General features: G+C 53.5%; 10 protein-coding genes across 10 annotated transcripts; 4 read left to right on the top strand and 6 right to left on the bottom strand.

The window, feature by feature from the left end:
- Nucleotides 1-179: 179 nt before the first annotated feature.
- On the top strand, nucleotides 180-3,269 carry FIBRA_07937 (uncharacterized protein; the record flags this gene model as incomplete). Its single annotated transcript, XM_012329598.1, has 14 exons — nucleotides 180-337; nucleotides 391-514; nucleotides 576-625; nucleotides 677-796; nucleotides 848-896; nucleotides 947-1,020; nucleotides 1,075-1,165; nucleotides 1,216-1,315; nucleotides 1,367-1,637; nucleotides 1,709-2,255; nucleotides 2,307-2,366; nucleotides 2,424-2,430; nucleotides 2,476-3,170; nucleotides 3,225-3,269. The coding sequence occupies 14 exons, from the start codon at nucleotides 180-182 to the stop codon at nucleotides 3,267-3,269; spliced, it is 2,391 nt and encodes a 796-aa protein (XP_012184988.1).
- A 133-nt stretch (nucleotides 3,270-3,402) lies between these two features.
- Nucleotides 3,403-4,957, bottom strand: FIBRA_07936 (uncharacterized protein; the record flags this gene model as incomplete). Its single annotated transcript, XM_012329597.1, has 5 exons — nucleotides 3,403-3,570; nucleotides 3,624-3,689; nucleotides 3,744-3,973; nucleotides 4,032-4,542; nucleotides 4,643-4,957. 5 exons carry the CDS (start codon nucleotides 4,955-4,957, stop codon nucleotides 3,403-3,405), a joined length of 1,290 nt encoding a protein of 429 aa, XP_012184987.1.
- Nucleotides 4,958-5,171: 214 nt separating this feature from the next.
- On the bottom strand, nucleotides 5,172-5,873 carry FIBRA_07935 (uncharacterized protein; the record flags this gene model as incomplete). Its single annotated transcript, XM_012329596.1, has 4 exons — nucleotides 5,172-5,400; nucleotides 5,458-5,578; nucleotides 5,635-5,748; nucleotides 5,804-5,873. 4 exons carry the CDS (start codon nucleotides 5,871-5,873, stop codon nucleotides 5,172-5,174), a joined length of 534 nt encoding a protein of 177 aa, XP_012184986.1.
- A 231-nt stretch (nucleotides 5,874-6,104) lies between these two features.
- FIBRA_07934 (uncharacterized protein) lies at nucleotides 6,105-8,572 on the bottom strand (the record flags this gene model as incomplete). Its single annotated transcript, XM_012329595.1, has 11 exons — nucleotides 6,105-6,422; nucleotides 6,499-6,815; nucleotides 6,865-7,009; nucleotides 7,059-7,096; nucleotides 7,124-7,405; nucleotides 7,470-7,622; nucleotides 7,675-7,713; nucleotides 7,768-7,938; nucleotides 7,991-8,092; nucleotides 8,147-8,474; nucleotides 8,516-8,572. 11 exons carry the CDS (start codon nucleotides 8,570-8,572, stop codon nucleotides 6,105-6,107), a joined length of 1,950 nt encoding a protein of 649 aa, XP_012184985.1.
- Nucleotides 8,573-9,332: 760 nt separating this feature from the next.
- Nucleotides 9,333-10,219, bottom strand: FIBRA_07933 (uncharacterized protein; the record flags this gene model as incomplete). Its single annotated transcript, XM_012329594.1, has 3 exons — nucleotides 9,333-9,452; nucleotides 9,507-10,053; nucleotides 10,110-10,219. The coding sequence occupies 3 exons, from the start codon at nucleotides 10,217-10,219 to the stop codon at nucleotides 9,333-9,335; spliced, it is 777 nt and encodes a 258-aa protein (XP_012184984.1).
- A 1,781-nt stretch (nucleotides 10,220-12,000) lies between these two features.
- Nucleotides 12,001-14,581, top strand: FIBRA_07932 (uncharacterized protein; the record flags this gene model as incomplete). The annotated part of the gene is made up of 7 exons (XM_012329593.1): nucleotides 12,001-12,363; nucleotides 12,423-12,743; nucleotides 13,118-13,203; nucleotides 13,620-13,683; nucleotides 13,742-13,749; nucleotides 13,799-14,344; nucleotides 14,395-14,581. The coding sequence occupies 7 exons, from the start codon at nucleotides 12,001-12,003 to the stop codon at nucleotides 14,579-14,581; spliced, it is 1,575 nt and encodes a 524-aa protein (XP_012184983.1).
- A 1,202-nt stretch (nucleotides 14,582-15,783) lies between these two features.
- On the top strand, nucleotides 15,784-16,183 carry FIBRA_07931 (uncharacterized protein; the record flags this gene model as incomplete). The annotated part of the gene is made up of 2 exons (XM_012329592.1): nucleotides 15,784-16,098; nucleotides 16,166-16,183. The coding sequence occupies 2 exons, from the start codon at nucleotides 15,784-15,786 to the stop codon at nucleotides 16,181-16,183; spliced, it is 333 nt and encodes a 110-aa protein (XP_012184982.1).
- Nucleotides 16,184-17,116: 933 nt separating this feature from the next.
- Nucleotides 17,117-19,575, top strand: FIBRA_07930 (uncharacterized protein; the record flags this gene model as incomplete). Its single annotated transcript, XM_012329591.1, has 8 exons — nucleotides 17,117-17,359; nucleotides 17,411-17,627; nucleotides 17,695-17,826; nucleotides 17,899-17,965; nucleotides 18,028-18,155; nucleotides 18,769-18,951; nucleotides 19,037-19,329; nucleotides 19,408-19,575. The coding sequence occupies 8 exons, from the start codon at nucleotides 17,117-17,119 to the stop codon at nucleotides 19,573-19,575; spliced, it is 1,431 nt and encodes a 476-aa protein (XP_012184981.1).
- A 423-nt stretch (nucleotides 19,576-19,998) lies between these two features.
- FIBRA_07929 (uncharacterized protein) lies at nucleotides 19,999-22,286 on the bottom strand (the record flags this gene model as incomplete). Its single annotated transcript, XM_012329590.1, has 11 exons — nucleotides 19,999-20,038; nucleotides 20,091-20,283; nucleotides 20,339-20,559; nucleotides 20,614-20,878; nucleotides 20,932-21,086; nucleotides 21,142-21,221; nucleotides 21,288-21,477; nucleotides 21,539-21,636; nucleotides 21,695-21,872; nucleotides 21,929-21,964; nucleotides 22,027-22,286. 11 exons carry the CDS (start codon nucleotides 22,284-22,286, stop codon nucleotides 19,999-20,001), a joined length of 1,716 nt encoding a protein of 571 aa, XP_012184980.1.
- A 609-nt stretch (nucleotides 22,287-22,895) lies between these two features.
- FIBRA_07928 (uncharacterized protein) lies at nucleotides 22,896-23,948 on the bottom strand (the record flags this gene model as incomplete). The annotated part of the gene is made up of 4 exons (XM_012329589.1): nucleotides 22,896-23,176; nucleotides 23,243-23,783; nucleotides 23,846-23,893; nucleotides 23,943-23,948. 4 exons carry the CDS (start codon nucleotides 23,946-23,948, stop codon nucleotides 22,896-22,898), a joined length of 876 nt encoding a protein of 291 aa, XP_012184979.1.
- Between the last annotated feature and the right edge of the window lie 35 nt (nucleotides 23,949-23,983).

The following is a 23,983-nucleotide window of genomic DNA, read 5'->3' as shown; positions in this document are numbered from 1 at the left end:
GAGTCGACTCGAAGCGGGCCTGAGTGTAGGTGTCGCCGGTGGCTGTAGCTGTGCAAGGAACGTGATTGACATGCCGTCGCCTCTTTCTATTTTGGCAAGAGGACTCCTCACTGAACGAGAGAGCTACGCACTCATAATTCTCGGTCGTCTCCAAGACTCTTCACTCTACGACCGTTTCGATGCCTAACCGCTCTGAGTATCAACCGCTCGCGCAGGGGGTTGATGAAGAGGAAGAAGCAGACGTTGGCGAGGGCTTGTCACCCGCGCCGCAGCCACCCCCTCACTCGCGACGCCCTGGACACATCGACCTTGGCAAGCTGGACACTGCGTTCAAGAGGTCAGTATCTCAAGCACTACGAGAAAGCTGCCGACTCATATTCCTTGACGAAGATGGACGGAATCCATCGCTCAAAAGGTAAAACGGAAGCGAAGGGTGGAGGACAACTCAAGGAAGGAGATTCTGCACAGCGTATTTGAGCCTCCCGTTGCTGCTTTGAATATATATGATGACACAGTGAGTGGAGATAATCAACTGCACGGAGAAGTGGATCGACTGAACCAGGCGTATGTTTCAGGTGAAGACACTTGATCATAAGCCACCTATGACACGGGCAGACTTTGACAGGTGAGTAGCGCATCTGTTCCCCGGTCAAATCTGCCTCACTAACTAAAGAAGACTGGTGCAAGCAGTAAAGGATGCTATTGCGGATGGCGTTCATCCGAAGATGATTTCTAAGGGCTCATCGGGATCATACTTCGCTCGGGCAAAGATCGAGGGGCGTGTTCAAACCGTAGCGTGAGTACAATCCACCTCCTAAACATGTTCCTCTTTACACTAAATTTGAAGGGTTTTTAAACCCAAAGACGAGGAGCCATATGGGCGACTGAATCCAAAGGTAAGCATCCTATTGTCGGCGATTCTGAGGTAATGAACTCTGGGACGCAGACTACGAAATGGCTCCATAGGCAATTCAAATGGATCATACCATTTGGTCGAGCTTGTCTTATTCCTAACCTCAGGTGTGTATGTCTTGACCTAACTGCTGCTATAGCGATTCAATCGAACTCGCGAAGTTATATCTCCGAAGCTGCTGCTTCACTGCTAGATGAGCGACTGGATCTACACATTGTCCCTCGTACAGAATTAGTCTCTTTGTCTAGTCCTGTGCGTGTTTCACCTTCCCTATGTCGTGTACGTTCTCATAAGTATTCCAGGCATTCTTCTACGACTGGCTTGACAGGAAAGCCGCAAAGAAAGGAAAACCTCTACCAGAAAAGATTGGTAGTATGCAATATTTTCTGCACGGCTATACAGGTACTATCAATCACTTCCACGTTTGTACGTGTTACTCACATTGGCGTGTAGACGCTTCCGACTTTCTTCGTAAGCACCCCTGGCCTGGACGTGCCATTTCCGATACATTCGACGACTCGAATCATCGGAAAGGGAGCTTATCCAAGAAACTACAGGGTGCCGTCAAGATTGTGTGCGGAAAGACAGGTGAAGAAGAAGACATGTATGATGAGGATGATAGGGAGGACGAACGCGTGCTATTTGATGCAACAGAAAGTCTTTCTGGGCAGTCATTCTATTGGACATCTGCTCTCCAAGACAGTTTTCGGGAAGAGCTTGAGAAGTACGTTGGGTCTAGTCATCATAACTTTGCATAATTTACAATTGTCATTTCTGTTAGGTTGGTGATACTAGGTACGAACCTCTTCTTCTGTTACATTTGCACCTAAAGGGAGGTTTCTTTACAGACTTCTTGATGCTCAATACTGACCGCGGAGCGGACAATTACATGATCAAGTTCTGCGATTATGATCATGGCAAGTCCCTGGTGGATGTTGCACCATCTCGTATCTCGCGCTTGGAGATGCCAATGATGACAGAATTGCGCCGCACTGAGCCGATGCTGAGCACGCCTCAACTAGGCGGAGGACCGTCATCTACACCTTCGTTCTCACAAGGGGGCTATTCAAACCCCCACCTTCCGTACGAGCGGCAGCCCCATATCCACATCGCTGCGATAGACAACTCCTTATCATTTCCTCATGAACATCCGCGAGGCTGGCGTTCGTACACTTATGGCTGGCTGTACTTGCCTGTCACTATTATTGGCCGCCCTTTTAGTCAGAAGACGAGGGACCACTTCTTGCCCTTGTTGACGTCCAAGACCTGGTGGGCCGAGACCACGTATCAGCTTCGGAGACTGTTCGCTGTGGATCCTGACTTCCATCCCAAGATGTTTAGGGTGAGTTCTTGATATCAATGGCTGAAGAATCAGCTGAATAGGTGCACTCAGAAACAATTAGCGGTGGTTAAGGGACAAGCATGGAATATCGTGCAGTCTTTGAAGCATACTGTGAGTTCAACCGCTGTGATCGCACGCCAATATTCTAATACTTCTCTGCCTACACAGGATGAAGGTAAGCGGCGCGCCATCACTGCAACTTTTGACTGACACAAAGCAGGGCCTCTTGAGTTGACTCGACGCCAAAAGGTTCTGGTGTGGGATGACGAGGTTGATCTCACAGATGACAATCTTCCCAATTTGGTCAACGGCTCTGCGCCATCCCCTCACAGCCGGACATCTAGAGCTTCTATAAGCTCTGTTCCTCTACTGAAACATGCAAGAAGTCACAGCTCCTCAGATTTCCCGCCCCCAATTCGCAGAATTTCCTCCGAGTTCTCGCGGCCCGTATCGTTCGCCACCAAATTCTCGCGCGTCCACCCTGCTACGACGGGAGTAACGGTACTAGAACACATGGAGCGGCTTGACGCTGTCGAAGCTGGCCTTTCTAGACTCGGGGTAGAGGAGAGCGTGGTGGATGAGAGTGAGGAGGCTGATGTTGGCGAAGCGTCGACATCGACCTCTGCACAGACTCCTAAAGATCGTGCGGTTGAGGTGGTAGCAGATACTCTATCTCCTTCTGCACGCTCCGAGCGCCTTCCCGCAGTCCCAGAGGACATGCTCTCCGCTTCAATGACAGAAGAGGATCTCATCGCCATGTCGAAGTCGACATCCCAGCTGGAGCTGTCAGCGTCCGCTCGCCATGCCCGCTGGCCTAGCTTCGGTGCACCCCCGGAAAGTCGAAGTCGACCAAGCTTAGATTGGATGCATCAAGACGTTCCCGAGAGTCCTAAACAGCGTCTCGTGATAGTCGAGGTGAGTTGGCTTGCGGACAATACAGACGGCCAAGTTGACGACTTGATTACATAGCGGCTGGAAACTGTCGACAGCAAACCGTTCTTCTCGTGTTGGTGATGCATACCATGGACCGTTGTTTTGTTATCTCGCTGTCCATGTTGTCTCGGATCGCTCGTGCCGCATAACATATTGTATCTGGATCGCATATTCATAGAGGACGATGATATATCATATACATACTGATACCAAGTCAGTCGCCCTCAGTCATAAGCCACTTTGCAAAGTCATCCAGTCGCTGCTTCTCGCCTTCGTCTCCACCCTCCTCAAGAGAATCATCCGCACTGCGTTTGAACCGTTGCTTGCCTGCATATAACGATGCTTCAATTCGTCTACCTGCAAAAAATCTGCCGTCCATTTTCTGACGTGATACAAACATCAACTCAGATATGGAAGATGAGCAGATAAACTCACTATTACGCAGGCTTGAGCACTCAGAGGATCTCGGAATTTTACTGTCATGACACCCTCATACTCCTTCTGCGAGACGTGGAGCTTAGCTAAAAGTACCTTTTGAGAATGGAAATAACGTACATCATAGAGCACCACGTTGGTCACTTCCCCAAGGGACGAACATTCATCTCGGACATCCTCTTTTAAGTCTAGCAATAACGATGCGTCCTCATCAAGTTCTTGCAATGTGAACATATGCTTGAGGACTACAACACGACTGTTTTTATTTGCCACAGGTGCCTTGTCCTCTTCTGTGATGGAAGGCCCAAAACCGTCCTCATCATCCCACTCGCCAAGTTTCCTGGTTACGCCTCCAACGTGAGTGGTTATCTGCGGGAAATACAGGGTGCACACACTTCTGCATTTTACCTATCCGCCTCGTAGCCTTCTTCTTGTCAACCATAGTTTTCCGGGGCTTCATCTCTCCCGACTTTCCCTCGCCTTCATGCTTATGCTGGAACTCCGCACGTCGAACCCGCATTCGGGTGTTCGGGTCCCCAACCCTGAGCTCGTCGTCATCCAGCAAAGTCACAGCGAGGTCGACAGACTCCTCCTTGAAGTACACGACGAGTGCATCTCCGCTAAACGTGCCATCGTCCCGCGCGTAAAGCTTGATTTTTGGCGCACCCTCATCGTCCTCCTCAATGAGGCCAAATTTAGAGAACCGCGATACCAATTCGTCATGATCTGTGTCTGATGGCAGACCTGTCACATAGACAGCTGTGTTCTTAGACTTGCGCTCGGGCTGCCCATCTGCGCCGGCTCCCTTTTTGCCCCGTTTCAGGACTGGACCTGTACTTGACCCCGCGTTATTAGAGGTGTAGTCTTCCGGCTCTTTGCGCTTTTTGTTAGCCCGTTTGAGCACAGGAGCGGCGGGGGTCTACGAGCCGGCGCAAACGTAGTGTTTTGTGGAATAGGAGGTTCGCAAGGCTGCTTTCAATGGAGACACGAGGTGGGCAACAGGCTACTTAGATCCTCACCTCCTCGTCAACACCAGCAATCGAATATGCGGCTTGCTGAGCTTTCATCAGGTCCTCATCCACCTTACCGATAGGAGACGGTTCCAGCCTGTACGTGTGCATGCATTGTATCGTAGCACTCACCAGAGGGACCCATGCTCCTTTCGCTGCGTCGTACTCAAGCTCACTTCCATCGTCATTCTCAAAGCGCCATGTGCCAGATGCACGGTCGAAGTGCACATGGGGATCGTCGGCGAACGCTGCTTCCTGTTGTGCGGCGGTAGAGCCAGCAACTGCGGGTGGTGGTACCGAGGACTCGGTCTGGACAGGGGCCATAATCGTATACTATACAATATCACGAAAGTAGGTCTTCTGAGCAGCTAGCAAGGAATATAAACATCACAGGTGGACGCAAAGGTAAGAGTGGAGACGCAGCCTCTGCGCTCGTGAGAATAGCAACGGTGGCTTCAGCAGACGCGCAACGCCACCCAATTCTATTGCATTGAGAACGTGCTACGAATGTATAAGGGAACACGACTAACTACAATCTCTACTTGTACATCAGCATTGGGAAGTAGGCGCTAGGATCGTGCGGGGCATCTTCCGCTCGTTCCGGAACCCAACGAGCGTGAGGTATCGGCGGCGTCGGGGGGAGTTTAGACGCAGAATAGGCCTTGCTAGCAGACGTGATGGTGGCTATGGCCGCTGTGAGGTCCATAGGTTCCGCTGTTGCAGTCGGTACAGAAGCCTCGTCGCCTTCCTTAGTGGGGGCAGCAACTCTACATAACACGTGTTAGAATTGCGCTGATAATTGTGGACGGCAATTATGAACATACGCCTGCGCTTGGGAGTGTTGGATGAGCAGGGACGAGAGCTCAGTCTGCGTCACAACAGAAAGCTGAGGATATGCGCGCCGTACATCACGCTTCCAGTATGGGTTCTGCGCAGGATCGGACGCTAAAAGTATGGTGTGAATACATAGTTTATGAGCAGACGATATTTACGAAGCGCACCCTTGCTAGCAGGAGTAGAATATCTCTCTGGCCTTGAACCTGGAGGCGGATGTCTGAACACGCCTGGCAAAGGAAGGCCGCTGGAAATCTCGGGGTTTACGACGACGGCATCTCCTGCATAAGCGACGTTCAGAACAAGTTATCCATCTGTGGATGGGGGAATGCGTACGAAATTTCTTCCAGAACCCCTTCGGACTGAGATGATAGCGTGTGTGGTCTGCAAACTTGCGAGTAGCCATGGTTTGCAGTCGGTGTCGAATTCTGCCGAAAGCCTCCAGCACAACTCGGACACGAGCGTCACTGCACGTGGTACAGGCGCTAATAAGTTATATGGCAACTTCACAATACGCATTTTACGAGACAATGTGCTCGTTACTGATTCTATATACACAAAAGATATCTTTGTCTATTTGAGTGCATGGAAATCTTTAAGAAGAGCTGTGACTCTCGCGAAGAGCCACAGGCAGATGTTATTGAGGCGAAGGCAAGCGGACCGTGACAACCCTTTGGTGAATCTGAATTTGGCCAGGAGACCCAGCATCAAGACCGGTACCCCTTCCCTCAGGAGTAGAAGGGATTTCCGTATCTTCCGGAGATTCCATAAATAGATGAGCTGGGTTTATGGGTACTTCGGCTCTCGAAGGGATGCTGTTATTCATAGAATCTCCAGCTTGTTCTGCAAGAGAAGCAGCTCGCTCCTCATCATTTTGGGGGAAGTGCACCATCTTCGGAGTGCGGGATCCAGGCTCGTTAAATCGCTCCAAGGACCCTGTGCGGCTTGGTCGAACCTATCAAGCCAGCAATGAAGCAATGTGAATAGATATTATAAAACCGTGCACTTGCCTGGCCGTTCTTGTCTGATACAACACCACGAGGAAGGTCCTCGGTATTAAAGAATGTATCAGACGCAAGCGACTGTGTACTGATATTCCGTGGAATGATATTATCATCGGTCACTACCACTTCGTGAATGATTGTTGTGATGTCCTCAATTGTACCCTGCTCGGCAACGACGAGAGACGGTGTCCCCGGTCTTGGGATTTCACCCGGTGTCTCGGTCAAGCGACGGACTCCAGACAGCCATTCGGGTCCTGTGCCACGTGAAGTCCAAGTCCTGGACATAGATACAGTACGCGAGCGGACATTCTTTCCTAAGGAGAAGAAAGGAATCGAAAGGCCATCTACAACAGTGTCAGAATATTGTGAGGATGACTGAGGCAAAAGCCATACGAATAATAATTGATCCTAGGACTACGAAGGATACAATTGTCTGCAAAGTTGCTGCAAGCAATTCGGCTTGATTCTGGGGTGGATACTGCGGTGCGGGTAGCCTAGTAAGAGCAAGTGTTGAAACAAACACAGCCCCAACTCCCATCTACGGGTCACGATGAGCGAGCATCTAAGTTGCATTCGTCATGACTTACCGGTCCTAGTTTGTGATGCAGTCTCAGCGTGTACTCAACTTCATCGTGTCATGAAGACAGCTCACCAAAATGACCAGAGAAGAGCGCTTCACGCCAATTTGATATCTCCGGGACCCACTTGTACAACAGCAACATGGAGGGAATACGACGGAGTACCAAGATGGCTACAAACAGGACGATAAGACGCCAAGGCGTGATCCCTAGGTCGGGCTGATCGAACTGGTCGAATGGCATCCAAGCCCCAATGTATACGAAACAAGCGCAATTGAGGAGCAGGTCGACGACAGACGAGAATACCTCATTTTCAGTTTGATCGTTAAAATGCCCATCCCAGCTGATCGCGGTACCTGAGAAGTAGGGCACGGGAATTTGAGCAGAGCACACACAGCGAAGGCGAGTCACCATAATTACCTGCCGCAAAGGCTGCTAGCAAATCATCACTGCCAAGTGTGTCGCAGATCCCAATGGTCAGGAAAGTGAGGGCGAGGTACTGCGCAACATAGGATTCTCGATCGATGAAGCCCTTGCGGTAAGAAAATTTCATGAGGTGGCAAAACATAATCCCTAGATGCTGATGTCAGTGACAATTTGAACAAGTCATTGACGGGTACTGCACCTAAGATTGCTCCAAGGACTGTGCCCAGTATAACTTCGTCTTAAGCACAACTCAGCTAAGAAGTTTTAAAGGAAGGGAAAAGATATAACTTACAGAGCCAGCCAATCAGGAACCACTTGCCTATAGCCACGCGGCGAGAGCTTTCAACGGTAAGGTAGATCGAGATGCTCAAGAAAGGATAAGCCAGTCCGTCATTGGCGGCGGACTCGGCGGATAATATACGGCGGAGGTTCGTGGGCACATGTTTGAGGGCAAATTTGCCGCCTAACAGAAACTTATCAGCATACAGGCAGGACATGAGACTCCTGCCACTCACCGACGATAGCTGCACTAATGATAGGGTCGGTTGGAGTAAGGCACGCGGCTACAACTAGTGCAGAAATGTAGTTGTAGCTGGGGAAGAGGGCGTATATAATCGCTAATACAAACCCACTGAGTAAGACTGCCAATCAAATTTAAAGGACCATCGCACCCGCCACAATAAACCAGCCAAATGCCATTGTTGGAACGACCATTACAAGCAGCCCTTTCGCATGATCGGCCATGTAAGACTGAGGCAGCTCTACGCCGATAGCAAACAGGCCGGTGGCAAGAACGATGCGCATCACCTCGAGCGTGATCCTCTCTGTGTCGGGGCCCCATGATCTTGGGTCAAAGGCATTGGCACAGTGCGGGCCGATAAGGATGCCAAATGCGGTCCCCAGTACGACTTCATTGATATAGAACTGCAAACGGACGATTGTTGAGCTAACGGGCAGATCTCGCGATCTGGAGGCTGGAATGCAAACCACATACTCTTTCTTTCACAAGCAACGATATCAGACTAAACTATAGACCGCACAGCGTCAGATGATGAGTCTGTGGCGTCAACAACTGAGGCAATATTGTATGGTGGCATTGTTGCCAGACAACCAATAGCCACGAGACGCTAGGGGTAACATGACGCACCACGACGGTAAATCCTCCTAGGACGATATATGCCAGCCCTGGATCACTGATCTGGAAGGCGGGTTTGTGATCTGAAGTGGATATAAGATGAATAACGAACTTGCAACAAATCCGACGCGCTCATGCTGAACTCGAAGTTTCTCGAGATGAAGTGTTGCAATTTACGGAAAAAATTACTGTCTGAGAGGGCGATATCGGGAATGATGGTGGGAGAGACGAGTTGGGTGAATGTTAGCAAACCGGGAGGTATGCTTTAATTGAGCTGAGCACGCTCATTAAACCTTGCATTAGCGCGCTGGCTTGGAGAAAGTCGCAGACGACTGCAACAAAACAAGGGCTCGCTTATCGCCCGTCCGCATTGCGGCTACAGTCGATCGCCGATCGCCGCTTCGCGCTCTCGCGCTCTCGGTCGGCTCAATCACTCCATTCGCCATAGGCAAACGAGATCTTGAAGAGAGAGACTGCTACTGAATGCTTGGGAATGAGAGCTCCAACGCAGGCGATAAGTAACAGGACTGTGAATTTGATAGGAAGCCCCTCTCGCGATGCACAGGCTTATCACTCTTCGAAGTTCGAACAGATAGAAACGCCATGCAAATAGCAGAATACAACGAGAAAGGCGCATGGATCATGTCTAGCATGGCGGGCATACATCGGCATCCCTAGTATTTTAAAACATCCAATGCGGCATCCTGACTCTCCAAATCCACCTAGTACGCCTTCTTGCCTGCAGCAAGCTGGAGGTGCGCACTGTGTTCGTCGTATGGGTACTTCGATACTGGGATCTCGCGCCAAAGGTCGGGAGTGAGGAAAGAATATGTTTTGGTGATCTAGAGAAGTGTCAGAAAAAGTCAATGACGCTTTAACAGGTCTTGGCAGCTTACTGCAGCGAAGGTCGCCTTCAAGAAGTTACCCATGGTTGCTGTTGAACCCTTTGACTGTGTGTAGCAGTCCTCGACACCAGCCAGCTGCAGCAATCGTTTTGAGGCTGGCGCGGCGACGAGACCAGTACCTCTTGGTGCGGGGATGAGACGGCACATGACGGAACCAACCTTCCCGCTAACCTTCGAAGGCACAGTGTGAGGCGCACCGAGCGCAGCACCCCAGTACCCTCGTCGAACGGGAATGACGGACAGCTTCGCGAGGATGATAGCGCCACGAATGGCAGTAGCGACTTCCTTTGCGCACTTGACTCCAAGACCGACATGACCCTCAAAGTCACCAATCGCGACGAACGCCTTAAAGCGTGTGCGCTGACCCGCACGGGTCTGCTTCTGGACGGGCATGATCTTCATGACCTCATCTTTGAGCTTGGGCAGGAAGAAGTCGACTATCTGAAACTCCTTGACCGGAAGTGAGAAGAGGTAGATCTCCTCCATGGACTTGATCTTGCCGTCTTTAACGAGACGACCAAGCTTGGTAACTGGGACCCTAGACAAATCAATGGGTTTGAAGAGATTCGCATCCATAGGAGTGGAAGAGCTAACCACTCCTTCTCTTCGTCTTTACGACCGCCACGACGTGGGCCTCGCCGTCCACGGCCTCTGTCACCACGTCCACGTCCGAATCCGCCACGTCCGCGTCCTGCGTCAGCCATTATGTGTTTTTGAAGAGGTTACTGCAATACAAGATCACAGGTCAGCAGCCGAAAGACCAACACTTGCCAGAGTGTCACGATATGAATGCTCTTGAAAATGGTCGGAGACCCTAACGAGCATCATCCGGTCAAAGACGCAGTCATCCAGCCCAACGCAGGGCATTTCCAACTCCAAATATTGGGAGGTGCATGCAGAACAGAACGGCCAACATATTCTGGCGAACAGCACAACGAGAATACACTCACGTCTTGAGGTAGGTCGGTGTCGAGGTCGCCTGTAGATGTCCCGATAGCGCTGGCGTCGATAGTAGCACGGTGGCTGAACCCTCTCGGTGTGTTTAGGACCCCGGAAACTGCGTCAGGTTCGGCGCCAAAGGCGTTCTAAATGCAACCGGCAATGTGGCATGCATTCATTTTGGCTCTGCCTGCGTTACGTCGGCTGCACTGGAGTTACAAGAACTTCTCTGGAAAATGCTTCGCGCTGACGGCTCCAGAATTAAGCAAGTAGCTTGGTTATATGTTCTCTACATGCTACATCCGCTTCAAGCTTTATTACTTGAAGGCTGAAGCTAAAAGCGCAATTGAAGGCGCAATATCACCTCGTCGAGCGATTATGTCTGGTAAGTTCAGTGCTTGAATTTTCCTGCAGGCCCTGTCGATCCCTTTGCGGGTCAGTCGCAGGATGCCGCGGCCCCGCGGAAGTCAGACTGCGTCAAGGTGGATATGTCCATGGACTCTGGACACGCATTCAATAAACTTCAGCTTCAGTCTTCTCGAGATCATAGTAATGCCGCTTGCGCTCTTTTTTTCTTCCTCCTCCTCCTAATTCTCTCTAGGTTTGCGTGTTCAAGACTCCTGCGATAAACACTGAATTTGAAGGCGCAATCGAAGGCGCAACATTACCTCGTCGAGCGATTTTGTCTGGTGATTCCAGTGCTTGAATTTCCCTGCAGGCCCTATCGATCCCTTTACGGGTTAGTTTCAGAATGCCGCGGACCCGCGGAAGTCAGGCTGCGTCAAGGTGGAATGTCCATGGACTCTGAGCACGCATTTAATAAGTTTCAGCTTCAGTCTTCTCGAGACCATAGTAATGCCGCTTGCGCTCGCTGTTTCTCTCCCCCTCCTCTCCAGGTTTGCGTGTTTAAAGACTCTTACGATAAACACTGACGAGCAATGGAAGGCACCGCTCTTTTTGATTTGGATGTTGATTCATTCCTTACCCTCCCTCCTCGACCCACCATCTCAGGGAAATCATCCACCTTGACCACTGGTCGCGGACAACGTTGGTCTACCTTGCAGGGCAAGATCGTTCCTGGCCAGAAAATATCGCAGCAGGCATCATACGATGTGAGAGAATGGCGGCAGGAGCAGGTCAGCTTTTCTTTTCGATTCATTGATTGTGCCAAGCTCGGGATCGTCTCCGACCCTTACGCATGCTAGTCATTCTTTTTTACCTGGCTGAGCATGAAAATGTTCGTTTCACAGGTTGATACCGATGCGCGTATTGAACAAACCATGACAAGGTCATCCCAGCCATCACTTTGCGTCACTCGAGCCAACAGCACATGCACAAAATATGAAGATCGATCAGCATCGTCCACTAGTTCCGACGAAGTATATGAAGGTTCCGTATGCATAATGCGTTAAATCTATGACATTATTCATAACATTTTGACTCGGTTAAATCAGATTTGAGCGTTGAGGCATTTGCACTAGATATCGATGAATGTCTCAGACCGCAGCATGATAGGTTCATCGATGTTCAAGCCCAGAGAAGGGTAATGCCTGCTTCTATGGAAAAAGTCTGCTCTGAGCGTCGCAGTGCTGCATCTCGCAGAGCAAGCGTAGAACCTGCTGGTCCTAATATGGGTCATCGTAGTGGCGAACTAGATTCTGTATTTTGCCTCTCCGCTATCAAAATTCAGAAGATGCCGTCCACGATGAAGATAGGAATAGGAGAAGTCCCGGCCCGTCGTACACTCCCCTCCACGCTCAAGGATATGCCCACCTCAGTCGCAATGAATCGCGCTAGCCATGAACGTTTTCCGGTCGCTAGGTCATCCGGCAGCGTACAAGCAAGATCCCGCATGACGTTTTCATCCACACGTACGACAAGGAAAGAAGCAGCCGAAGCTCAAACGCAGGTATGTCTCTTTGCAACATTTGAAAAAGCGTGCTCTTGACGATGGCTCGTCGGTCGCAGACGGAAGTACGTGCGTCTCCGAGCTTTGGCCGATCTGACTCGCGACATTGTTATCGTGTATATTCATCACCATACCTCTCGCCTTCAAACACAGGGCGGCCGACTGACCTGCCTAGACTCGTACTTGATCCCACGTCAAGCTCCGAAGATACGGACGTCCTTGAAGCAATTCTGGTGATGATTCGAAAGGCGCCACCCCAGCGGTTTCCTGTCCGTGGGCACAACCCCTGCGGTTCCGCTGTCTCGGACATGGCAAGAAAGCGCCAAGGGCCGTCTAGAGCTGCTTCCGATAGCGACATCCTGCACGACATCCTGCTGGGGGTACGTTGGTCAGCCTGACTTACCTGGGACCGTTTCTCCGTGCAGAATCTTGAATGACGGACTGGCCTCCAATTGTTTTGCAGTAACACCGCTTTCCCGAGTTTTGGTCCGGTGGAGTTTGTTGTTTTTTAGTTTATATAGATTGTCGTGGCGCTTGCGCTATGGTTGTGCTCACAAAAACATGGGCCGGTCTCTGCCGGGCGTGTTTATAGGCGGTGCGAGTTTCTTTCGTCTGTCGTTCAAACAATCATTATGTAGTGCGTAGCGTTACCAGAGAAGCTTGAACTTAGTTGACGGGGATTGAACACTGAGAGAGTTCCGAGATATTTGAAAAGCTTGCTATCATCCGTTGCTCACGCGACTGTGAACTTCAGGGTGCTTTCGACATCCTAGTAAACGCTTCCGTCCCAAAGGAGGATAGGCGAGAAGTTGCAAGGGCCCCAATCGTACATTCTTGCAGGTATGCATGCACTTCCGTCGTGCCTGGAGCCTGAGGTGCGGTCGGTGTCCTGCCGGATTTGGTGGAGTCAGCCACAGCCACGTGGGGTGGTGTCAGGGGACGTGCTGACTCAGTATGGCATAAGACGAGGCAGACCCCCAGCGCCGACCCTGACCACGCCCGTCTTCGCTTGCCCGCATTTGCTTGCATTGTACGCGCTGATTGTTCACTATTTTCATTGCCTTTGTCTGACACCGCTCTGCATCAATACAGCTGCTGCTTCTAGCCCAGTCTAACCTCTCAAGTAACAAATTGGCACCCCATGTCGATTACCAATATGATAAATTGTTCAAAACAGCAATCTAGTATTTGCCCCGCGTCAGTATGACTCCTTTGAATCACCGAGCTTCTCCGTACTTATGTTTTTCGTTCACCAGCAACGGTCGTCAAACCGTTGGAGATGGGGCTTTCTACACCGACATGACTCCTAGCGTGCTTGCTGTGTGCCGTATGCAAGGCAACGAATCTATGTACTATTATTCTACTACGTTCTCTGGAGGGCCTGGGGTGAGTTTTCTCTCATTTCACGAATCAATAACGCTCACATTATGTGCAGTGGCGGTTTTGACACCCCTAAAGTGAAATGCCCTCCCGACAGAGGGTCGTCAGACTGGGTGACAGACAGTCTGGCGTCAACGCTTTCCTCCTCACCTTCCGACACCTCATCCACGCTATCGTCTTTCGGAGCAGAATCTATTTCCAAATCGATCGTATTTCCGCCCACCCCTCCGCCCGAGATACCCAGTCCACCCAGCACCCCACTCCTCGGTTCTCTGCCTAGCGCCCCGAGGGCAATTGTGGGCAAAAATGCTAGCGCCCCCTTCCCCGATATCGCCACGCCGCCGCTTACGCCTGACGATGCCGAAGAGGGGGAGGGCAGCATCGCGGCGATCAGCGCGAAGCAACACAACGCAGCACTCGACTTTCTCTCTGCCCTCTTTCCGCGCAACGCTCTTGGTGCGCTGCCGTACGCAAAGAATGTCTCGATCTCTGCCCCCAACTTGGGCGCCGCCTTCGATGGTGTCGTGCTTCAGCTGCCGGGCAAGTCCAAGACGTTGTATGTAGATGGTAAAAGTGCGGCTAATGTCAATTTGCGGGAAAGGTGAGCTTATCAATGAGCTGCAATGTCAGTTAGCTAACGGGTGATATTAGCATCGTTGCTCTTCTCGATCTTGCGGACGAAAGTTTGCAGTGCTCTGCGCTGGTTATTGCTCTGGAGAAGAAATCGCCGTTCCTCGGTGAATTGCTGCACTCCCTGATGTACGTGGGAGGTACCGTCGTCACTAGACCACCATTCCAGGTCGACCCTACATACGTTTTGATCGGCTTGGAAATTTGAGGACTGGTGTTCGGGGGATAAGGAATCGTAGCACTGGGTAGTGGCAAAATTTCCGATATATTGTATCTATTGGTCTTGATGATGTTCAACGACGGTGATGACGTCCTTTACTAACCTGACCTGAGTCCACAGTTCATCCCAGCGTTGTTCTTAAAAACGGTGAAGATATATCATCAGTATTAAACTGTTCCATGGTGCTTGGTGAGTGCGTCGGTTGAATGCGCAGGGTCTCCGCTGGGCCACAGGGCCTCTCACTTGGGCGCTGCGCCTATTATGATCCCCGACGACAGCACACAGAAGACTGATACGCATGAAGAGGGTGTGTCTCCATCCAAAATCTAGACGAATGGTCATGGTTTCGGCTATAACAGTTGCTCGAGTACATCGTCGATTTCTATCACATCTGTTACATGCGTGTCAGCTCGATACAAAGTCGCGACCGTGACGCACAGACTGTAGACCTGCTGCGATCATTGGGTTAATGGCCTCCACACTACCCGCGCGTAGCATCTATGTCAACTGCGATGTACCACCACGCCGACCTACGTTCAATGGAATTGCTCTTGCGTACATATGTATCTACCTTGGGCGACTATTTTACCCCCTATGACTGCGCAGCCGACCCGCATTCACATCGATTTCTCCCATCCGCTATCTGCCAAGCCACGTCTAATCTCAATCTGTCTGCATACATCGCCTTAATTCGCGGACATAGTGCCTTGTTACAGCACTATGCTGTGGTTATTCAACGAAGCCGTGTATTGTTCCTCATTTATCTGCTACATGCAACATGATGGCGTGCATTACGGCCACAGCTGCCTGTAGTTTTAAAGTTGCATTTTGAATTTTGACGATATATTTGCAGTATTGCTGACACCGAGTCGTGTATCAAGTCTGCTCCCAGACACGAGCGGTTCACAGCTCGAGAACTTCATGCTTGTTTCATGCAGACTATTGTGTAGCGCACACTAAAACTCACAGCGACTCCGGTCCTCGGCTTCCACTACGGGGCGGATTTCTTCCGACTAATTGGCGTTCGTTGGAAAGCATTCCCAGCTATCAATCGGCCAATTCGATCGCATGCATGAAATCGCTGGCTTCCGCTCTGATTCGTGTATAAAGTCACCATTCTCCTGTCAGCTGGCTCACCCTCTTTCTAGCCCTTCGTATACACACTCAGCACGGGTCCGTCGTGGAGGGCGATGAAGCGTTGGGCAACTCGGCTGAAGACAGCATCTCTCACCGTCTTACATTCGCTCGCTTTTTGCTGCGTTTGTGAGTACGACGAAGACTACGGCGGATCGCGTTCGCAGATTCGGCCGATAGAGACCCGCCGGTTTACGAACTTGGAGGACGAGCTGTATTCGCTCCCTGTGCTACCGCAGCATTCGGCGAAGAAGCCCACTCAGCCGCCCCCTCAGCCGCCCACTCAGCCCGATCTCACATTACAGACTCGTCTGAGACCCCGACCAACGAGCATCCCTCCTGCTTATTGTGTGTCGGCTCCTGTTCGTCAGGTAAGTCACCATACGACTGATCGATACAGGGTGTTGCTCATGTATGAATCTGTTGCATTTGTTCCAGTTCTATGCCGGACTGTAGGCTTTGTCTTTGGAAAACTGTGGACACTTTGGCGTCGACCGGATCGGGACTTCACTCGTGAGCGACATTCGCGACAGCCCAGTCACCACCACTACGCCGTAAGCATCATTTTACATGTTGTGTTTATTGTAATCCCCTGACGCACAGACATACTAGGACATGTGTCGTTACTTGTAGTTGATGTCACAGCCACGAAACCCACTGCTGCGTAACGCACAGTCATCTTCATTTCAACCATACACACTGCATGGAGACGAAGACGCATGCATAGCATATACTGGCCCTTGTGCCGCTCCTCGGCTGGGAACTCGAGATTTGCGGGTTGTGGGCCTGATATAAAATTATGAATGTTGGGACATTAATACGCCGTGATATCAGCTGATCTAACTGCTACATATCTATGTTTTTAAATTAACGACGTACCGTGTCTGTAACATAATGTCGCTTTTTACTACTACTTCAATCTTACTCGATCTTTACTGGCACAACGTCCTGCTTGAGGTCTGTGCTTGTCTCCCGTAAGCATTTTTGTCCATAGAGACCTATAGAGTAAGGAGGACGATCTCTGTAAAGTTTTGTACCACAAACGTGTCGAGTCATAACGACATCTGGCACGAACAGCGCTCGCGTGTCCTTGGAGTTGGCGCTCTTCTCAAATGAATACTTGTGCTAAGCATGTTTCTTTCCACTTATGTGTCATCTTCTCCGCTGTTGCAACCGACTGTTGTTCTGAGTACTGAATAAAGGACGTGTGGGGCTGTCAAGCCCACAGCCATATGCAGACCGGGCTGGCACGAGGCGACCTGCAGCTCGATTGACACTGACAGCCGCCCGAATACTGAATCGCGTATATCTCCCTCCCCGCGTCCTTCCTCCTCCAAGACTTGCTCCATTCTTTTCCTTTAATCCTTCGCTGTTGATCCCTCTCACAAAATGGGTTTTTCAGATCTATTCCAAGCAATCTACAGCTTCTTCTGCGGCCCTTCTGAGCCTCCTACCCAGCCACCACAAGGCCAAACGCCCCCGCGTGTTTCTAGACCCCATCAGCAAAGGCCTGTCCAAGAACGTCCACCGCGCCCTGTGCAGAGACCGCCGCAAGCCCCCCGGTCTGCGCCTCCGCACCGGCCGTATCTGCCCTCTCCTCCAGAAACTCCACCCACAGCTCGTACGCACCAGGTACGAACGCCACAGCTGCATATATGCGTGCCTGATTGGACACATGTCTAGGATGTCAAGCAACAGAACCAACAGAACGAGCATTATCGGTCTTTGCGCGCACGCGCGAGTGAAGAAGGCGCGAAGATGGGCGAATGCTTCGAGGAAAGCCATGCAGCCTATGCGCGACGCGACGGCGCGCTCGCCAAGGAGCTCTCTGTCAAAGGCAGAGCCCACCAACGCGAGATGGAGCGGCTGAACGCGCAGGCGAGCGAGTGGATCTTCACTGGTGAGTGCATACCGTTCTGGTACCACTGATCTGAACCCGAACTGCGGGATGGCTCGTCTTGCGGCAGAAAATAACAAGGGAAGCATGCCAGGAGAGGTTGATTTGCACGGCCTGTTTGTCAAAGAAGCCATCACGTTCACGGAGCGAACCATCGAACAGGCGCGGAGGCGAGGCGACTCGAAGATTCATTTCATAGTCGGTACGTTGCTGTCATTGCACTACGACTGGTTCAATGCGCGTCCATATTGACTGCAAGATCCTCCGCATTCAGGTAAGGGTCTGCATTCCCCGAACGGCGTCGCAAAACTCAAGCCCGCAATTGAGGAACTAATGCAAAAGTAAGAGTACTATATCTGATACTGCTCACAACGATCTTGATGTCGATTTCACACGCATATAGGCAGGGCCTCATTGCAGAACTGGATAGCCAGAACGGAGGTGTTCTCATAGTCAACCTCGATGGCCAGCCGACTGGTCAAGGGGCCATCATCCGCTCAGAGGACATCACACGACGCCTGGCTAACAAGAGTAACGATTGTATTATAATGTGAAGACTCCGACACTACCTCTTTGGGTTTCCTCGCTGGTGTGGGATAGTGTGTATGTAGAAGATGATACGACATGATTCTCTCTTTCTTGGTGCTTGCATCCAACGCCTGTTTCTTGTGCTAGATGATTACCTGTATGAGTATGACGATCGCGCCGTCTGCGCTGTAGCATTATATTATTCCGTTCCTGTATTTGTATACGTGGAATCCTGTAGTTCTGCCCTATAGCCTCGTGGTCCAGTATTTTTAACTGAGAGGCATGAATTTTTCAATGATCATTGTGGCAAAGCAAAAACTTCGGAGGTCGAGATCAAACAGGAGCATGTTCTCGCTTCTGATACACTTGCCCTACACCACTATCTTGCTATTCAACCAGTCTCATGTTTCGACGTTATGAGATAACGCATACTTTGTGGCAGAAAAGTAGGATTTGAGCAGAGACTCGCGCGGCCTATGTGTGTGCGTTATCTGAATATCTTCGTTCTCTCCCCCATCAAGCGGCGCCCGGCCCCCTTTCCTCTACTCTCCTCAAATAACCACATTATTGCTCTCCAGGCTCCTTATTCAAAGCGGCGCCATTAAAGATAGAGTAGACTCCCATGATATCGGGAAACACACCCTCACTCTGGTCCCGGTGCCATCGCGCACGCAGCTCGCTGCGCTGCCGGGCCCTCAGGCACGTCTCAAGCAGCTCCAACCCGTTCCCGTTCCCCGCCCACGCGCAGCCCACCCCCCACCAAATATTCCACCTCTCTCCGAACGCGACCCGGGACCAGGTGAAGGCGCGATGTGAGTGGTCTCCCCGCCTCCGTCCTCCGTGGCCCCGACGGCTGACCGCGCCCCCCCCCCGATGCCGCGCAGACTACGACCTCGTGCGGATATACCACCCCGACTCGCCCGTCAGCCGCGCGGTCCCGCCCGAGACAGCCCACTCGCGCTTCCAGGCGATCAGCGCAGCCTACGCGGTGCTGTCGGGGAAGCGGCACCACGCGGCGGAGGCGGGGGCGGCGGACGCGTCGTCCGAGGGCCTCCGCCCAGACTACCACGGCCTGAGCACGGCGATGTGGCGGGCGAAGCAGCGGCGCCGCGCCGAGCTGGACGTCGGGCTGGACGACAGGTGGAAGGACGCGGCCATGCTCGGGGCGATTGCGCTGGTGAGCAGCCCTCCCCCTCTTTGTCTTTCGCGCGCGCCGGCGCGGGGCTCACGTCGGGTTTTTGTACGTTTGCGCTAGAGCATCGGTGCGTTCGTGTGGCAGACGTACTCTGCGCGCCGACAGGTGATGTCGGAGGCGGCGGAGCGTCACCAGTGGAGCACCAGCCGACAGCATAGTCGGAAACCATCAAGCCGTCCAGATGACAATGCACTGTTGGCAGAGACAACGTCGGATACCAAGGAATGATATTGGGTGTGTGTAACTCTCTCCCTCGCCATCAGTCGTCTCAATCGCTGTTCACAGGTGAAGTGATTGGCAGTCTAAAAGGCTGTCGTTCAGACTTGCCACAGATAACACCCTCTCACACATTGCTCACTCTCTGGGTCTGCCATTTAGCTGTGTTCACATACACAAGGTGGGTGATCCTCAGTTGTGTACAAGCACATCCATCAAACGTCGACCTTAGGCGAGCGACTCCCACTAGCAAAGTTGTCTGTATCGTCATATCTTTTCTTCGTCGTGCAGCGTAAAGTAGCGTTACAGGAATCGCGTCGGCAACCAATATCAACTGAGCAATTACCTACATCTCACCGTTTTACCCTGTGCATATGCCACAGGGCGCACTCACACCTACCGCAATAATCATAAATCACGTATGAGAGAGAGCATCTACACCAGCATGCCGGCAATGCCGGCCGCTTGCAGCGTGCTGCAAAACCGTAGAATCAGCGGAAACACGGAGGGATGCAGCCGATACGCACGAAATGAACCCGCAAATCATGGCAGACGTCGCGATGCGCGCGATGATTTTCGCCTGGGTGGGCGCGAGCGCACTGAGCACGCCGACCTGGATACCGAGCGAGCCGAGGTTAGCGAACCCGCACAGCGAATAGGACGCGATGGTGAACGCGCGCTGGGAGAGCGGGTTATCGCTGTGCATGATCGTCTGCAGGTCTAGCGTGCGCTTCAGCTCGCCGTGTGTGTGCCAGAGGGGAGGCTGGCAACGCACCAGTGTAGCCCACGAACTCGTTGGCAATGAGCTTCGTGGCAAGCAGCTCGGCGACCCGGAGGATCTCGCCGGTCGGCACACCGATGAAGAATGTGATCGGGTAGAAGATATAGCGTAGGATGAGCTGCAACGTGAGCGCATGGAACCCGAACCCTCTGCCGATCCAGGTGAGGAGGCCGTTGACGGCTGCTACGAGGGAGACGACGGTAAAGACGTTAGCCCTGGACCGTATCGTGAGTACATTTTGCAGATGCAGCACAAGCAAGGAGACGCACAAAATCTGGCCGGCGACGACTACACCAAAGATGGCGCCCTGGCTGAACGCGTGGAGAGCGTTCGCTGGTCTGTTCTTCTCCTTCTCCTGGCCGCGGTCGATGACGACGCGGCCGCGAGTGACGGGCTCCTCGATTTCTGGGAGGCGTAGCTTGCTGATGGCAATAGATGCAGGGATACTCATCACAGAGGCAGTGATCAAGTTTTGCGCGGGAACGCCAAGGTTGATGTATGCGAGCAGCACGGAGCCGGAGATCGTCGAGAATCCTTGTCGTGCGCAGTCAGATTGAGCAGGCATACTTGGTCGAGACAAAGCTCACCGGAGGTCATGGTCAGATGAAGTTCAGACGCTGTCATCAAGTCGACGTAGGGCTTGACGAGACAGGCGGATTCACCCTGCCCAATGAAGGGCGACGCAGAGGCGATGATGGCCTCCGCGCCAGAGACGTTCATGAGCTTGAAAAAGACCCATGCGCTTCAAAAGAAAGTAGATCAGAAACCACAAATCAGGCAATGCGGTCGGAACACACAAGCCCTGAATGAGCCACTGCATAACGCCCAAGTAGAACATCATCTGCACAAACGCGATGAAGAAGATCACGGCACCAAGCTGTCAATGCCGGAACACACGCGAGGTCAATTTTCGCGAACGACAGCAAATGGAACCGGTACCCACCGTGTTGACGAAGAACCAATCTTCGGAGACGATGGTTGCGCTGAAGAAGAAAGTTCCGCCGGCCTCCGATTGGGCGAGGAAATCCGAGGCGAGGAGGGCGATCCACTTGAAGATGGAGAAGCCCGCGCTCGTCTTGAGGACGAACATCGCGATGACTTGCTGGATGAACAAGCCGACGATGACGGTAGGCCTGTGGCATCGCAAGACACTCAGCCGCGCGCTTATACGCCCCCAGAGGCGCATACACGCACCATGGCACGCGAGAGCGGTGGGCGGACGTCGCCCAGAAGCAGAACTGGAAGACGAAGAGGCCGAGGACGGAGATGGCGCGGTCGCCGTAGGTGGTGTTCTGCGTGCGCGGGGCGCGGTGTCACTCTCACGTGCGGTCAGAGGGTGCGGGTACGTACAGCGGTGAGCTTGAAGCCGAACGCGGAGCCAAAGACGACGGCGAGGAGGCAGAGCCAGCCGACGGCCAGGCGCACGCTGTACGGCAGCTTGTACCACGGCGCCTGCACACACGGGACCCAGACGGCGGCGACGGGCCGGGTGACGATGCTGTTGGGGATCCAGCGGAAGGCGATGACGCTGCCGGGGGAGGGGGCGGGTCACGAGGGAGCGCATATATGCAGGCGCGGACTCACCCGAGGAAGAACCAGGCCCAGAAGGTCTGCACGATCCTGGTGCGCGGGGGGCAGGTGAGAACAGAGTACGCGCACGGGGGGGAACTCGGCGGACGCACCATCTATGGCGGGTAGCGGGGAGGATGGTGGAGGTGATCCACCAGCCGAGGATGGTCGCTGCGAGGCCGGCGAGGAGGAGGATGCGCAGCCTCGCGTGCCATACGGTGTTGGGGACGGTCGCCTCTTCGCCGTCGGTGATGAGGGTGTCCTTGGCTGGCTGCACCTCGGCGTCGGGGATGGGCTGCTTCTCGTTGGAGGCAGAGTAGCTGCTTGAGCGCGACGCAGAGCGCTCGACTGCGATGCCCGAGGCGGTCGACATGGGTGACATCACGTCGTCGGTGTGTCGGCGGGTGGCTATATGCGCGGTCGCTGGACGCTGCTCGACTCGAGGCTCGGGGGGCGGGCGGAGGGGAGGCACACGAGCGCAGAGAGCAAGGACGCGCCTGGGGAGCTGATATATGGCTCCGGGCTGAGTCCATGCGGTTCGACATCAAAAAATGCAGAAATCCAAATCGCCGCCCTGATGGGCGTCACTCCAGGTTCGTTATCAGCACCACGAGATCAATGCACATGGTCCTCGTCGTCGTCTCTGCTATCTCCAGGCTTGCACCGAGGCGAAGAGTCGTCCAGAGATGAACAGGAGACACGGTGACACGCACAGGATACAGCAGACTCGAGCTGGGTCGTCGGTGGTCGCATACGACTCGGTGCAAGTTCAGCAGTGGACTCCGCCAAGTGTGCGGCGCACTCCAGGCGGCGCTTGATATGAGACGTCGGAGCTGGGTCGGAGACAGCCCAGGCCGACTCGGCTACTGCGTATCGTACATGACATGTCCTCATATGGAAATCCCCGTCCCGCGGCGCCGCCCTTGCTCCCGCCACCAGGCACCCGCCCTGTCCCTGCGCGCGCGCATTTCGACGATGCGCACTACACCTTCAGCGCCTTGATCGACTTGCCCATCGCGACCGCAATCCACTCGCCCGCCGCCGTCGAGTGCCCCGTGTTCATCGTCATCCCCGCAATCTGCGGCGACCACGCCAGGCTCACGATCTCGCTCGACCCCGTGTACGCCATCACCGGGTCCGTCACCATCCGCTTCTTCACGTCGGGCCGCGGCGAGCTCAGCCCCGAGCTCGCGTTGCGCGGCGACGCTGCCGGTGCCTGCGTGTGCGACGACAGGTCCCAGAGCAGCAGCTGGCTATCGTCACCTGTCCAACCCGGTCAGTCAGTCCGTCAGTCGCGGCAGAGCGCGCGCGCGCGCGGCGAGCACGCACCCGCGGTAGCCAGCAGGGGATTCGCCGTCGAGCCCCAGCCCAGCGCGTTCACCTGCGCACGGTGCCCCACGAGCTCCATGACCGGCTGCCCGGGGCTGCGCATGTCCAAGATCTGCACGCCACAGCCGTCCATGTGGAACGTCGACATGTAGTTCGAGTCCGCGGGGTTGAACGCGATGCGCAGCAGCGGCGACGCGGGCGGCCGCGCGGTCGACGACGGCGATGCGGACGGCGGCGGCACGTTCTTCGGCGTCGGCGTCTCGTACAGGATCGTCGAGTGCTCCAGGCTGCGCAGGTCAAACGCGCGCAGGCTGCCGTCCGCGCCGACGGACACGAAGATGTCCGTCGACCCCGGCAGCCACGCGACGTCGTACACCTCGCGGTCGTGCGCGATGAGCTGCGTGATGGCCGTCGCCGTGTCGATGTTCCACACCGTGCACGTCGTGTCGATCGACGACGTGACCACCAGGCTCGGCGCCTTGTCGTTCCACGAAAAGTTCGTCAGCGGCGCGCCCGATCCGTGGCTCTGCACCTTACTCTGCTACGCACACCGCACGCCGTCAGCAGGGCACGACGGGAGGAAAGAGAGAGCGGAGTACGCACACCAGAGAGAGTCGTCTTGAGCGTGAGCCTGTGCCCGCCCGCGCCTGTCTGCCGGCCGACGTAGGACGACAGCGCCTGCTGCGCGTCGCTCGAGTACTCCCATATGCGGAGCGAGTCGCCCGTCGTCGCGAGGAGCTC

Source organism: Fibroporia radiculosa (assembly GCF_000313525.1).
Source record: "Fibroporia radiculosa TFFH 294 genomic supercontigs, scaffold20660, whole genome shotgun sequence".
In the NCBI taxonomy this organism is placed as follows: domain Eukaryota; kingdom Fungi; phylum Basidiomycota; class Agaricomycetes; order Polyporales; family Fibroporiaceae; genus Fibroporia; species Fibroporia radiculosa.
The sequence above is the reverse complement of the archived record's forward strand: the minus strand, read 5'-3'. Positions and strand labels throughout refer to the sequence as shown.